Source organism: Oncorhynchus masou, chromosome 16, assembly GCF_036934945.1.
Source record: "Oncorhynchus masou masou isolate Uvic2021 chromosome 16, UVic_Omas_1.1, whole genome shotgun sequence".
Lineage (NCBI taxonomy): Eukaryota > Metazoa > Chordata > Actinopteri > Salmoniformes > Salmonidae > Oncorhynchus > Oncorhynchus masou.
In genome coordinates, this window is record NC_088227.1 from 11716440 (window position 1) to 11730735 (window position 14296).

The 14296-nt window shown below is 44.6% G+C and overlaps 1 protein-coding gene across 2 annotated transcripts in view; it reads left to right on the top strand.

Moving 5' to 3' along the window:
- LOC135557468 (ectonucleotide pyrophosphatase/phosphodiesterase family member 1-like) overlaps positions 1–14296 on the top strand; it is a 70203-nt gene that overhangs the window by 46287 nt on the left and 9620 nt on the right. For both annotated transcript variants that reach the window (XM_064990735.1, XM_064990736.1), the window contains exons 19-22: positions 590–629; positions 722–876; positions 2593–2728; positions 2994–3068. In XM_064990735.1, the coding sequence (XP_064846807.1) occupies positions 590–629; positions 722–876; positions 2593–2728; positions 2994–3068 (406 nt within the window). The remainder of the gene's footprint in view (positions 1–589; positions 630–721; positions 877–2592; positions 2729–2993; positions 3069–14296) is intronic.

Here is a 14296-nt window from a genome sequence, read left to right on the forward strand (position 1 = left end):
ACATAAAGCAAAATCTACAATGGAATGGTTCAAAAATAAACATATCCAGGTGTTAGAATGGCCAAGTCAAAGTCCAGACCTGAATCCAATTGAGAATCTGTGGAAAGAACTGAAAACTGCTGTTCACAAATGCTCTCCATCCAACCTCACTGCGCTCAAGCTGTTTTGTAAGGAGGAATGGGAAAAAATGTCAGTCTCTCGATGTGCAAAACTGATAGAGACATACCCCAAGCGACTTACAGCTGTAATCGCAGCAAAAGGTGGCGCTACAAAGTATTAATTTAAGGGGGCTGAATAATTTTGCACGCCCAATTTTTCAATTTTTCAATTTTTGAAATATCCAATAAATGTCATTCCACTTCATGATTGTGTCCCACTTCTTCACAAAAAAATACAGTTTTATATCTTTGTTTGAAGCCTGAAATGTGGCAAAAGGTCGCAAAGTTCAAGGGGGCTGAATACTTTCGCAAGGCACTGTACTTTTCCTCACTTTGTATGATTGATAACCCAGCAGCACTCATTAGAAGGACATAAGTTGACTAATTGAAATACAGGAGACCCACTAACATGCTGAAAATGCCTGTTTCAGGAGAAGACTATGAACAGGCAACTCATCAAGGCTAATTCCAGTGAGTACACACTGTTGTCTATTTTTAATAGCGTAATCATGGATCTATTTTGTTATAGATTTAATTTTTAATCAAGCCCTCCCCTCCCTCAGATTCTGGAGCCAAGGCTCTTCACCTACCATATGGAATCCCTCGAGTTCTCCAGGAGAATGCAGACTACTGCGTGCTTCACCACACCGACTACGTCAACGGTTACAGCAAAGATATTCTCATGCCGTTATGGGTCGCCTATACAATTAACACACTGGTGAGTCGTTTTCTTCTTGTGTGAGCGACCGGTGTTCATACCATGGTGTATGTTAGCCTGCTAAACTAAACCCAAGGTATTAGCTCTGGGGAGCTAATGTAAGTCTTCAGAATCTTAACAAATGTTTCCCATCATGCGAGCGTAGTTCTGAACCTTCTCTGAAACCATTACACTTTCTTTTATGTCTAAAGATAGATAGCGTGTTGTGTTGGAGATGCATTGGCTGTATTTGCTGCTCTCTTGTTAGTGTTTTGGCTAGGACATGAAAGAGGTTGTAAAGCTGTGTATGAAGTGCTGGTGTGAAGGGCTGAGCTGCCGCCCAGACCCTGCTAGCTGGCTGTAGATCTTCTCCACTCGTGCTGGCTTTCACAGCATCTTGTGTTCCTCATTATGTGGTGAGAACCTCACCATAAATCAGTACTGAGAGCTGATTTTAATGGAGAGAGGACGTCTCTCTATAGTATATATTTTTCTTTAACTATCTCAGGCTTTCGCAACATCCTCCTTTTATTCCATTTACTATCTGTCTAAAAGGAAGGAAACAACTACATGATGTATGTTTTTTTTGTGCTTTTATTAACTAAGCAAGCAGAAAAGCACTATCATACATGAATCCTTAAAAGTCTATTGACACACCATAAGTAGCATAAGTAGCATAATACAAAAATCTCCATCAGTATAAGCTAGAGAGATTTTTGCATGGACTACGTCTCAATCCACTGCATCTGCCACTGTCGGCCTTCCACATCTGTGGTGGAAGATAGCCGAGCTACAGCGGTGTTTATTAGACCATGAGACATCCTGAAAATCGGTCTTTTCAAGAAAACGTCTGTAGCGTCCGAATGATCTACAAACTGTTAAGACTACTCTATGGAAACGGGAGACTCTCACGAACACGATGGTGTTCTCCGTTTTGCTCTACAACCCCCACAAATGTCACGGGACTCTTCTGAAGGTAGACACACGGATGGAAGATATAGGACAGACACTTCAAAACCTTATTCCTTAGGATTTATTTTGGCATTTATGAATGTGTTATTACATGCATTTCCATGGGCTATAAGTGTTGTTTTGATACCTGAAAGGTTCCTAAAATTCTAAATCAAATGGCTAAATTATCCGTCGTATGACCATCCTAAAATAATTCAATATGTTATCTTCGTGTTTTAAGAGCACCTGCTTGTTCCATGGCATAGACTGACCAGGTGAAAGCTTTGAACCCTTATTAATGTCACTTGTTCAATCCACTTCAGTCCGTGTAGATGAAGGAGAAGAGACAGGTTAAAGAAAGATTTTTAAGACGTTATAGCATAGACATGGATTTTGTATCTGGGCCATTCAGATGGTGAATGGGCAAGACAAAATATTTAAAATGGGTATGGTATTAGGCGCCAGGCGCACTGGTTTGTGTCAAGAACTGCAAAAGCTATTGGGTTTTTCACGCTCAACAGTTTCCAGTGTGTATCAAGAATGGTCCACAACCCAAAGGACATCTAGCCAACATGACACAACTGGGAGAAGCATTGGAGTCAACATGGGCCAGAATCTCTGTGGAATACTTTCCACACCTTGTATAGGGCAAAAAGGTGGTGACGAAAGAATCCAACTCCACACAACTTGTACATGATCTCAAGAACTGGAATCATTAAGCAGAAATAGTATCTCTAACACAACCTCTTTCTATGTCTCTCTCTCTCTCCCCGTCTCTCCTATCAGAACAATGTCCAGCCACTGAGTCCAGTAGCAGAGGCATGTGTCCGTACAGATGTCCGTGTGGCACCGCTCTCTAGTCAGAACTGTGTCAGATACAGGGATAACCCTGCCCTGTCCTACGGCCTGCTGCATCCACCCAGTAAGTACATAAGGACGTTTTTTGTTTGTTAGACCCCTATCACGTATCACCTCCCTCACACCCTTTGCTAAATACCACATTCGTGTACATGCGTAGCCAGCTGTGCAGCAGCTGCCAATGCTTGATCAGGAATGTCTCATAAAAATTTTAAAGACCAGTTGATAATTAAAATCAACTGATGATAATTAAAATTAATTAAAATCAATCAATAAAGTGTCTGCGTTTATTTAAGTTAAAGATTTTATGTTAATGTTTCTATATGCAGATCTGGGTGCCAATGGAACAGAGGCAGAGTCATTACTTACCAGCAACATGGTGCCCATGTATCCTGCCTTTAAAGGTGAGCAGGTCAGGCTAGCTGGCAAAGAGACAGAAAATTATCCAGTGCTATGCAATAGCTCAAACACTCAATAGGGTATTTTTGTTTTCTTATGGAGATGAAGCTTCAGGAAATAACTTTCCACAGAAGGGGTTTACGACTAGCCATCAGGACAGTGTCTCTTTGCATGATGTATGTATTAGAGGTTGACCGATTAATCGGCGTGGCCAATTTAATTTGGGCCGATTTTCAAGTTTTCATAACAATCGGTAATCTGCATTTCTGGACGCCGATTATGGCCAATTACACGTGGAGACTGCGTGGCAGGCTGACCACCTGTTACGCGAGTGCAGCAAGGAGCCAAGGTAAGTTGCTAGCTAGCATTAAACGTATCGTGTAAAAAAACAATGAATCTTAACTTCTTGCGTCGAGCAATCCCATATCCGGGAGCGTAATCATAGCCTCAAGCTCATTACCATAACGCAACGCAACATTTTCACAAAAACAAGAAAAGCATTCAAATAAAATCATTTACCTTTGAAGAACTTCAGATGTTTTCAATGAGGAGACTCTCAGTTAGATAGCAAATGCTCAGTTTTTCCAAAAAGATTATTTTTGTAGGAGAAATCTCTCCGTTTTGTTCATCAAGTTTGGCTAAGAAAAAAACCCGATAATTCAGTCATGACAACGCCAAACTTTTTTCCAAATTAACTCCATAATATCGACAGAAACATGGCAAACGTTGTTTAGAATCAATCCTCAAGGTGTTTTTCACATATCTATTTGATGATAAATCATTCGTGGCAGTTGCCTTTCTCCTCTGAACCAAATGGAAAAGTGCACGCAGCTGGAGATTGCGCAATAATTTTGACGGAGGACACCAAGCGGACACCTGGTAAATGTAGTCTCTTATGGTCAATCTTCCAATGATATGCCTATAAACACGTCACAATGCTGCAGACACCTTGGGGAAACGACAGAAAGTATAGGCTCATTCCTGGCGCATTCACAGCCATATAAGGAGACGTTGGAACACAGCGCATTCAAAATCTGGGGCACTTCCTGTATGAAATCTCATCTTGGTTTCGCCTGTAGCATTAGTTCTGTGACACTCACAGACAATATCTTTGCAGTTTTGGAAACGTCAGAGTGTTTTCTTTCCAAAGCTGTCAATTATATGCATAGTCGAGCATCTTTTCGTGACAAAATTTCTTGTTTAAAACAGGAATGTTTTTTTTTATCCAAAAATTAAAAGAGCGCCCCCTATATCGAAGAAGTTAACTTCTGGGCCACATTCTGACTGATGGCAGCCCATTCTTGCATAATCAATGCTTGGAGTTTGCCAGAATTTGTGGGGGTTTTTTGTCCACCATCCTTGTGAGGATTGACCACAAGTTCTCAATGGGATTGAGGTCTGGGGAGTCTCCTGGCCATGGACCCAAAATATCAATGTTTTGTTCTCTTGCCACTTAGTTACCACTTTTGCCTTATGGCAAGGTGCTCCATCATGCTGGAAAAGGCATTGTTCGTCACCAAACTGTTCCTGGATGGTTGGGAGAAGTTGCTCTCAGAGGATGTGTCGGTACCATTCTTTATTCATGGCTGTGTTCTTAGACAAAATTGGCTGAGAAGCAACCCCTTGTCTCAGGATGCTTTACTGTTGGCATGACACAGGACTGATAGTAGCGCTCACCTCGTCTTCTCCGGACAAGCTTTTTTCCAGATTCCCCAAACAATCGGAAGGGCATTCATCAGAGAAAATGACTTTACCCCCATCCTCAAGCAGTCCAATCCCTGCACCTTTTGCAGAATATCAGTCTGTCCCTGATGTTTTTTCCTGGAGAGAAGTGGCTTCTTTTCTGCCCTTCTTGACACCAGGCCATCCTCCAAAAGTCTTCGCCTCAGATGCACTTGCACCTGCTTGCTGCCATTCCTGAGCAAGCTCTGTACTGGTGGTGCCCCGATCCCGCAGCTGAATCAACTTTAGGAGACGGACCTGGCGCTTGCTGGACTTTCTTGGGCGCCCTGAAGCCTTCTTCACAACAACTGAGCCGCTCTCCTTGAAGTTCTTGATGATCCGATAAATGGTTGATTTAGGTGCAATCTTACTGGCAACAATATCCTTGCCTGTGAAGCCCTTTTTGTGCAAAGCAATGATGACGGCACGTTTCCAAAAATTAAAAGAGCGCCCCTTATATCGAAGAAGTTAACATAACTAGAGATTAACTACACATGGTTGATGATATTACTAGTTTAACTAGCTTGTCCTGCATTGTAAATAATCAATGCGGTGCCTGTTAATTTATCAAATCACAGCCTACTTCGCCAAATGAGTGATGAATTAAGAAGCGCATTCGTGAAAAAAGCACTGTCGTTGCACCAATGTAACATCAATAAACATCAATGCCTTTCTTAAAATCAATACAAAAGTATATATTTTTGAACCTGCATATTTAGTTAAAAGAAATGCATGTTAGCAGGCAATATTAAGTAGGGAAATTGTGTCGCTTCTCTTACATTTACATTTAAGTCATTTAGCAGACGCTCTTATCCAGAGTGACTTACAAATTGGTGAATTCACCTTCTGACATCCAGTGGAACAGCCACTTTACAATAGTGCATCTAAATCATTTAAGGGGGGGTGAGAAGGATTACTTATCCTATCCTAGGTATTCCTTGAAGAGGTGGGGTTTCAGGTGTCTCCGGAAGGTGGTGATTGACTCCGCTGTCCTGGCGTCGTGAGGGAGTTTGTTCCACCATTGGGGGGCCAGAGCAGCGAACAGTTTTGACTGGGCTGAGCGGGAACTGTACTTCCTCAGTGGTAGGGAGGCGAGCAGGCCAGAGGTGGATTAACGTAGTGCCCTTGTTTGGGTGTAGGGCCTGATCAGAGCCTGGAGGTACTGCGGTGCCGTTCCCCTCACAGCTCCGTAGGCAAGCACCATGGTCTTGTAGCGGATGCGAGCTTCAACTGGAAGCCAGTGGAGAAAGCGGAGGAGCGGGGTGACGTGAGAGAACTTGGGAAGGTTGAACACCAGACGGGCTGCGGCGTTCTGGATGAGTTGTAGGGGTTTAATGGCACAGGCAGGGAGCCCAGCCAACAGCGAGTTGCAGTAATCCAGACGGGAGATGACAAGTGCCTGGATTAGGACCTGCGCCGCTTCCTGTGTGAGGCAGGGTCGTACTCTGCGGATGTTGTAGAGCATGAACCTACAGGAACGGGCCACCGCCATGATGTTAGTTGAGAACGACAGGGTGTTGTCCAGGATCACGCCAAGGTTCTTAGCGCTCTGGGAGGAGGACACAGTGGAGTTGTCAACCGTGATGGCGAGATCATGGAACGGGCAGTCCTTCCCCGGGAGGAAGAGCAGCTCCGTCTTGCCGAGGTTCAGCTTGAGGTGGTGATCCGTCATCCACACTGATATGTCTGCCAGACATGCAGAGATGCGATTCGCCACCTGGTCATCAGAAGGGGGAAAGGAGAAGATTAATTGTGTGTCATCTGCATAGCAATGATAGGAGAGACCATGTGAGGTTATGACAGAGCCAAGTGACTTGGTGTATAGCGAGAATAGGAGAGGGCCTAGAACAGAGCCCTGGGGGACACCAGTGGTGAGAGCGCGTGGCGAGGAGACAGATTCTCGCCACGCCACCTGGTAGGAGCGACCTGTCAGGTAGGACGCAATCCAAGCGTGGGCCGCGCCGGAGATGCCCAACTCGGAGAGGGTGGAGAGGAGGATCTGATGGTTCACAGTATCGAAGGCAGCCGATAGGTCTAGAAGGATGAGAGCAGAGGAGAGAGAGTTAGCTTTAGCAGTGCGGAGCGCCTCCGTGATACAGAGAAGAGCAGTCTCAGTTGAATGACTAGTCTTGAAACCTGACTGATTTGGATCAAGAAGGTCATTCTGAGAGAGATAGCGGGAGAGCTGGCCAAGGACGGCACGTTCAAGAGTTTTGGAGAGAAAAGAAAGAAGGGATACTGGTCTGTAGTGGTTGACATCGGAGGGATCGAGTGTAGGTCTTTTCAGAAGGGGTGCAACTCTCGCTCTCTTGAAGACGGAAGGGACGTAGCCAGCGGTCAGGGATGAGTTGATGAGCGAGGTGAGGTAAGGGAGAAGGTCTCCGGAAATGGTCTGGAGAAGAGAGGAGGGGATAGGGTCAAGCGGGCAGGTTGTTGGGCGGCCGGCCGTCACAAGAAGCGAGATTTCATCTGGAGAGAGAGGGGAGAAAGAGGTCAGAGCACAGGGTAGGGCAGTGTGAGCAGAACCAGCGGTGTCGTTTGACTTAGCAAACGAGGATCGGATGTCGTCGACCTTCTTTTCAAAATGGTTGACGAAGTCATCTGCAGAGAGGAGGAGGGGGGAGGATTCAGGAGGGAGGAGAAGGTGGCAAAGAGCTTCCTAGGGTTAGAGGCAGATGCTTGGAATTTAGAGTGGTAGAAAGTGGCTTTAGCAGCAGAGACAGAGGAGGAAAATGTAGAGAGGAGGGAGTGAAAGGATGCCAGGTCCGCAGGGAGGCGAGTTTTCCTCCATTTCCGGAGCACTGTTCTGTGAGCTCGCAATGAGTCGTCGAGCCATGGAGCGGGAGGGGAGGACCGAGCCGGCCTGGAGGATAGGGGACATAGAGAGTCAAAGGATGCAGAAAGGGAAGAGAGGAGGGTTGAGGAGGCAGAATCAGGAGATAGGTTGGAGAAGGTATGAGCAGAGGGAAGAGATGATAGGATGGAAGAGGAGAGAGTAGCGGGGGAGAGAGAGCGAAGGTTGGGACGGCGCGATACCATCCGAGTAGGGGCAGTGTGGGAAGTGTTGGATGAGAGCGAGAGGGAAAAGGATACAAGGTAGTGGTCGGAGACTTGGAGGGGATTCTCCGACCACTACAGCATCTAGTAAAGATGAGGTCGAGCGTATTGCCTGCCTTGTGAGTAGGGGGGGAAGGTGAGAGGGTGAGGTCAAAAGAGGAGAGGAGTGGAAAGAAGGAGGCAGAGAGGAATGAGTCAAAGGTAGACGTGGGGAGGTTAAAGTCGCCCAGGACTGTGAGAGGTGAGCCGTCCTCAGGAAAGGAGCTTATCAAGGCATCAAGCTCATTGATGAACTCTCCGAGGGAACCTGGAGGGCGATAAATGATAAGGATGTTAAGCTTGAAAGGGCTGGTAACTGTGACGGCATGGAATTCAAAGGAGGCAATAGACAGATGGGTAAGGGGAGAAAGAGAGAATGACCACTTGGGAGAGATGAGGATCCCGGTGCCACCACCCCGCTGACCAGAAGCTCTCGGGGTGTGCGAGAACACGTGGGCGGACGAAGAGAGAGCAGTAGGAGTAGCAGTGTTATCTGTGGTGATCCATGTTTCCGTCAGTGCCAAGAAGTCGAAGGACTGGAGGGAGGCATAGGCTGAGATGAACTCTGCCTTGTTGGCCGCAGATCGGCAGTTCCAGAGGCTACCGGAGACCTGGAACTCCACGTGGGTCGTGCGCGCTGGGACCACCAGATTAGGGTGGCCGCGGCCACGCGGTGTGGAGCGTTTGTATGGTCTGTGCAGAGAGGAGAGAACAGGGATAGATAGACACATAGTTGACAGGCTACAGAAGAGGCTACGCTAATGCAAAGGAGATTGGAATGACAAGTGGACTACACGTCTCGAATGTTCAGAAAGTTAAGCTTACGTAGCAAGAATCTTATTGACTAAAATGATTGAAATGATACAGTACTGCTGGAGTAGGCTAGCTGGCAGTGGCTGCGTTGTTGACTTTGTAGGCTAGCTGGCAGTGGCTGCGTTGTTGACACTACACTAATCAAGTCGTTCCGTCGAGTGTAATAGTTTCTACAGTGCTGCAATTTGGGGGCTAGCTGGCTAGCTAGCAGTGTTGATTACGTTACGTTACGTTAAAAGAACGACAATAGCTGGCTAGCTAACCTAGAAAATCGCTCTAGACTACACAATTGTCTATGATACAAAGACGGCTATGTAGCTAGCTAGCTACGATCAAACAAATCAAACCGTTGTACTGTAATGAAGTGAAATGAAAATGTGATACTACCTGTGGAGCGAAGCGGAATGTTGACCGGGTAGTTGAAGTTCTATTCGGTAGAGGTTGGCTAGCTGTTGGCTAGCTAGCTAGCAGTATCTCCTACGTTAAGGACGACAAATAGCTGGCTAGCTAATCTCGGTAAATTAAGATAATCACTCTAAGTCTACACACTTTAAACTACACAATTATCTTGGATACGAAGACAGCAAAGACAACTATGTAGCTAGCTAACACTATACTAATCGAGTCGTTCAGTTGAGTGTAATAGTTTCTACAGTGCTGGTGGACAGTGGACGTTAGCTAGCTGCTTAGCTAGCTGCTGGGCAGATAGCAGTGTAGACTACGTTAGGACGACGAAATACGATAATTACGCAATTATCTTTGATACAAAGACAGCTATGTAGCTAGCTAAGAAGAAATTGCTAAGATTAGACAAATCAAACCGTTGTACTATAATGAAATGAAAATGTAATGAAAAGTTATACTACCTGCGGACCGAAGTGTAGATGCGACCGCTCGCTCCAACCCGGAACCGGAAATTGTGTCTCTTGTGTTCCAGTGCAAGCAGAGTCAGGATATACAGTGGGGCAAAAAAGTATTTAGTCAGCCACCAATTGTGTAAATTCTCCCACTTAAAAAGATGAGAGAGGCCTGTAATTTACATCATAGGTACACTTCAACTATGACAGACAAAATTAGAAAAAAAATCCAGAAAATCACATTGTAGGATTTTTAATGAATTTATTTGCAAATTATGGTGGAAAATAAGTATTTGGTCAATAACAAAAGTTTCTCAATACTTTGTTATATACCCTTTGTTGGCAATGACAGAGGTCAAACGTTTTCTGTAAGTCTTCACAAGGTTTTCACACACTGTTGCTGGTATTTTGGCCCATTCCTCCATGCAGATCTCCTCAAGAGCAGTGACGTTTTGGGGCTGTTGATGGGCAACAGGGACTTTCAACTCCCTCCAAAGATTTTCTATGGGGTTGAGATCTGGAGACTGGCTAGGCCACTCCAGGACCTTGAAATGCTTCTTACGAAACCACTCCTTCGTTGCCCGGGCGGTGTGTTTGGGATCATTGTCATGCTGAAAGACCCAGCCACGTTTCATCTTCAACGCCCTTGCTGATTGAAGGAGGTTTTCACTCAAAATCTCACGATACATGGCCCCATTCATTCATTCCTTTACACGGATCAGTCGTCCTGGTCCCTTTGCAGAAAAACCGCCCCAAAGCATGATGTTTCCACCCCCATGCTTCACAGTAGGTATGGTGTTCTTTGGATGCAACATACTTTGTCCTCCAAACACGCCGAGTTGAGGTTTTATCAAAAAGTTATATTTTTGTTTCATCTGACCATATGACATTCTCCCAATCTTCTTCTGGATCATCCAAATGCTCTCTAGCAAACTTCAGACAGGCCTGGACATGTACTGGCTTAAGCAGGGGGACACGTCTGGCACTGCAGGATTTGAGTCCCTGGCGGCATAGTGTGTTACTGATGGTAAGCTTTGTTACTTTGGACCCAGCTCTCTGCAGGTCATTCACTAGGTCCCCCCGTGTGGTGCTGGGATTTTTGCTCACCGTTCTTGTGATAATTTTGACCTCACGGGGTGAGATCTTGCGTGGAGCCCCAGATTGAGGGAGAGATAATCAGGTCTGTGAGAGTTACAGGTCTGTGAGAGCCAGAAATCTTGCTTGTTTGTAGGTGACCAAATACTTATTTTCCACCATAATTTGCAAATAAATTCATTAAAAATCCTACAATGCGATTTTCTGGATTTTTTTTCTAATTTTGTCTGTCATAGTTGAAGTGTACCTATGATGAAAATTACAGGCCTCTCTCGTCTTTTTAAGAGGGAGAACTTGCACAATTGGTGGCTGACTAAATACTTTTTTTGCCCCACTGTAGGACTTGTTTTTACTGTGGATATAGATACTTTTGTATGTTTCCTCCAGCATCTTCACAAGGTCCTTTGCTGTTGTTCTGGGATTGATTTGCACTTTTCAAACCAATGTACGTTCATCTCTAGGAGGCAGAACTCGTCTCCTTCCTGAGCGGTATGGCGGCTCCGTGGTCCCATGGTGTTTATGTCTTGGCTGATTTCTTTTGATTTTCCCATGATGTCAAGAAAAGAGGCACTGAGTTTGAAGGTTGCCCTTGAAATACATCCACAGGTACACCTCCAATTGACTGAAATGATATCAATTAGCCTTTCAGAAGCTTCTAAAGCCATGACATCATTTTCTGGAATTTTCCAAGCTGTTTAATGGCACAGTCAACTTAGTGCATGTAAACTTCTGACCCACTGGAATTGTGATACAGTGAATTATAAGTGAAATAATCTGTCTGTAAACAATTGTTGGAAAAATTACTTGTCATGCACAAAGTAGATGTCCTTACCGACTTGCCAACACTATAGTTTGTTAACAAGAAATGTATGGAGTGGTTGAAAAACAAGTTTTAATGGCTCCAACCTAAGTGTATGTTAACATCCGACTTCAACTGTATGTGTCTTGATTCAATGAGGTTCAGGTCATCCACAAAGGCCCAGGAGTTGGGTAGCGTATCATCTGATGCACCATTGACGTGAGCCACGAATACATTTGGACCAATTGTTGTGCCCTGGGGGAGGCCATAGGAGAGTTATTGGGCCCAGGATAGAGTCTCATGGTATTTTGTCACTTGGCTACGGACGGAATGGAAGTTACAAATCCATGGCATGATCTCTGGTCTGACAGATACTTGCAATGGTGTGATCCACAAGATCAAAGACTTTGTTTTAGTCTGTCAGGACCCACGTGCTGGAAGTGCGTCTGGTGTGTGCTGTTCTGTGCAGCTAGTCTGCAATGCTTACGAGGCACTGGGTGGTTCAGCATCCCTTGAGGCAGCCAAACTGTTGGTTGGAGATAGTTATTTTGGGTATCCTGTGTTGCCCATTCAGCAACAAAACCTTCACACATTTTTACCAGAAGAGGAGTGAGTGAGAGGGGCTTCAGCTGGTCAAGGCTCAGTAGATTACTTTTTGACAGGGGGTCCACTATTGCCTCTTTCCCATTGATTTGGAACTACTCCTTCACACAGTGAGGTGTTTAAGATGACTGTCAGGGGGGGATGGATATTTCAACTACAAATTTCCTGATGAATCTGGACCTGGGGCTTTTCTGGTTGGAACGGAGAGTAGTCTCCTGTGCATTTCCTATTGTTCAACAGTAGGGAGTGGCATAGCTGGCAAGAATGCAGGTAGGTCTGACAGGTTTAGTGGTGGTAATGATGTGGTGACCGATGAAAACTTGTCATTTATAGCATTGGCAATGACAGAATGGTTGTCTGGGTTGAACCCGATGGAGATGGTCTTTTTAGTTCTGGTCAGGGATTTAATTTGATTATACCATGTGGCTGGGATCTCCCTCTTCTTTTTGGGGGGGATTTTGGTGTGGTAGAATGTTGATCTTGCTGCTTTGATTTCATTTTTTTTTTTATTTCACCTTTCTTTAACCAGGTAGGCTAGTTGAGAACAAGTTCTCATTTGCAACTGCGACCTGGCCAAGATAAAGCGTGGCAATTTGACACATACAACAACACAGAGTTACACATGGAATAAACAAAATATACAGTCAATAATACAGTAGAACAAAAGAAAACAAAAAGTCTATATACAGTGAGTGCAGATGAGGTAAGTTAAGGAAATAAATAAGCCATGGTGGCGAAGTAATTACAATATAGCAATCTCTGATCTCTCTGGGTTTTGTTCCTCAGTGTGCTGTGAAGGCACGTCTTTTTCACTGAAGGCTTTCTGTCTGCTTTTTAAATCGGCTCTTTGAGTCTAAGTGAAATCCACTCCTTATCCTGTGCATCAGTGGAGGCTGGTGGGAGGAGCTATAGGAGGATGGGACGGAGTCAAACATGTGTTTGGTACTTTTCTATTCATGCCATTACTGTTAGCCTGTCCTTTTATAGCTTCTACCACCAGTATCCTCTGCTGTGCATGCATCCCAACCACCTGTTTTGGGAAGTAAACTGCAATGATGTGATTCAGGGTGTTATAGAAGTTGTCTGTTTTCTCCTGTGCGCTCTCCACATTTTGTTACCTTCGGACATTTATGGAGGGAAAACCAATGGAACAGATGGTGACCTTCACACTGTTGAAAACAGGAATAAATCCAAAACTGAGACTTGAATGCAAAATAAAGATGTTTATTAAAACATCATGGTGCCTAAAAAAATCCTAGTGCATAATGAAAGGTGAAAACAAAACACAAACATTTTGGCTTCAGGCCATGATCAGTGTAAATCGTCGGCACACATACTTGAGGCCTCATTTATCAATATTGCATAGAAACTATTCTAAAATACTACTTATGAATAGAATTTGGAACGTTGGTACACACCGTTTTTACGCACACCGTTAGGAGATTGAGAAATACCAATTGGTCTCAGTGCTCATGCAAGACCACGGCTATTAGCATTTCAAAATGCCTCTAATTAGCCATATATGGTCGAAATCTTCCCTTGAAAGCCACTGGGGACTATACAATGCCATACCATGAAATACAATGGCGCAACCAGAAAAAATAATACCTTTTTAGAGACTGAAATAGAGGTGCTAGTGTCAGAGATTGAGTACAACCAAAAGGTTTTATTTGCTCAGTTGTGCCTTGACCAGTAAAAATAAAAACATAGAGAGGACAGTTGGGACAATTCAAGTTGCTTTAGCAATCGCAAAAATATACTTTAAATGAGTAGGCAACACTCACCAATAAACCATCCATCCTCAACGGCCCCCTCCTGTAGACTTATAGGCCAACATTGCTGTTCTGCAGAATGAACGAGTGGTGCGTTCCACTTGGCCACCTTGCCACCATATTAAGCAGCGTCTTTTGCACTTCACATAACCTGAACATTAAGAGTGGAAGCCTTTTCTGTTCACATAGTTGAAATCGTTTTGGGACGGTTGTTTTATGGCGATGTGGGGGCCGTCTATGCCTCCGTTCGTATTTGGGAACCCATTGATGGCATCATGGCAAAGAAACCCCTATTGACTTCAACCTGAAGAGCTGCAAAATGCCAATTGGCAAGCTCCTGTTGAAAAGTGCCCTTTGCCAAAAACCCTAGGGTGGATAGCACTTGGATGCACATCTAAATCATGCGTTTGCCTTTTCAAAGTAGGTCTCAAATCCTCCCAAAAATCCTATAAAATTGGTTTTGGGAAACGATATTT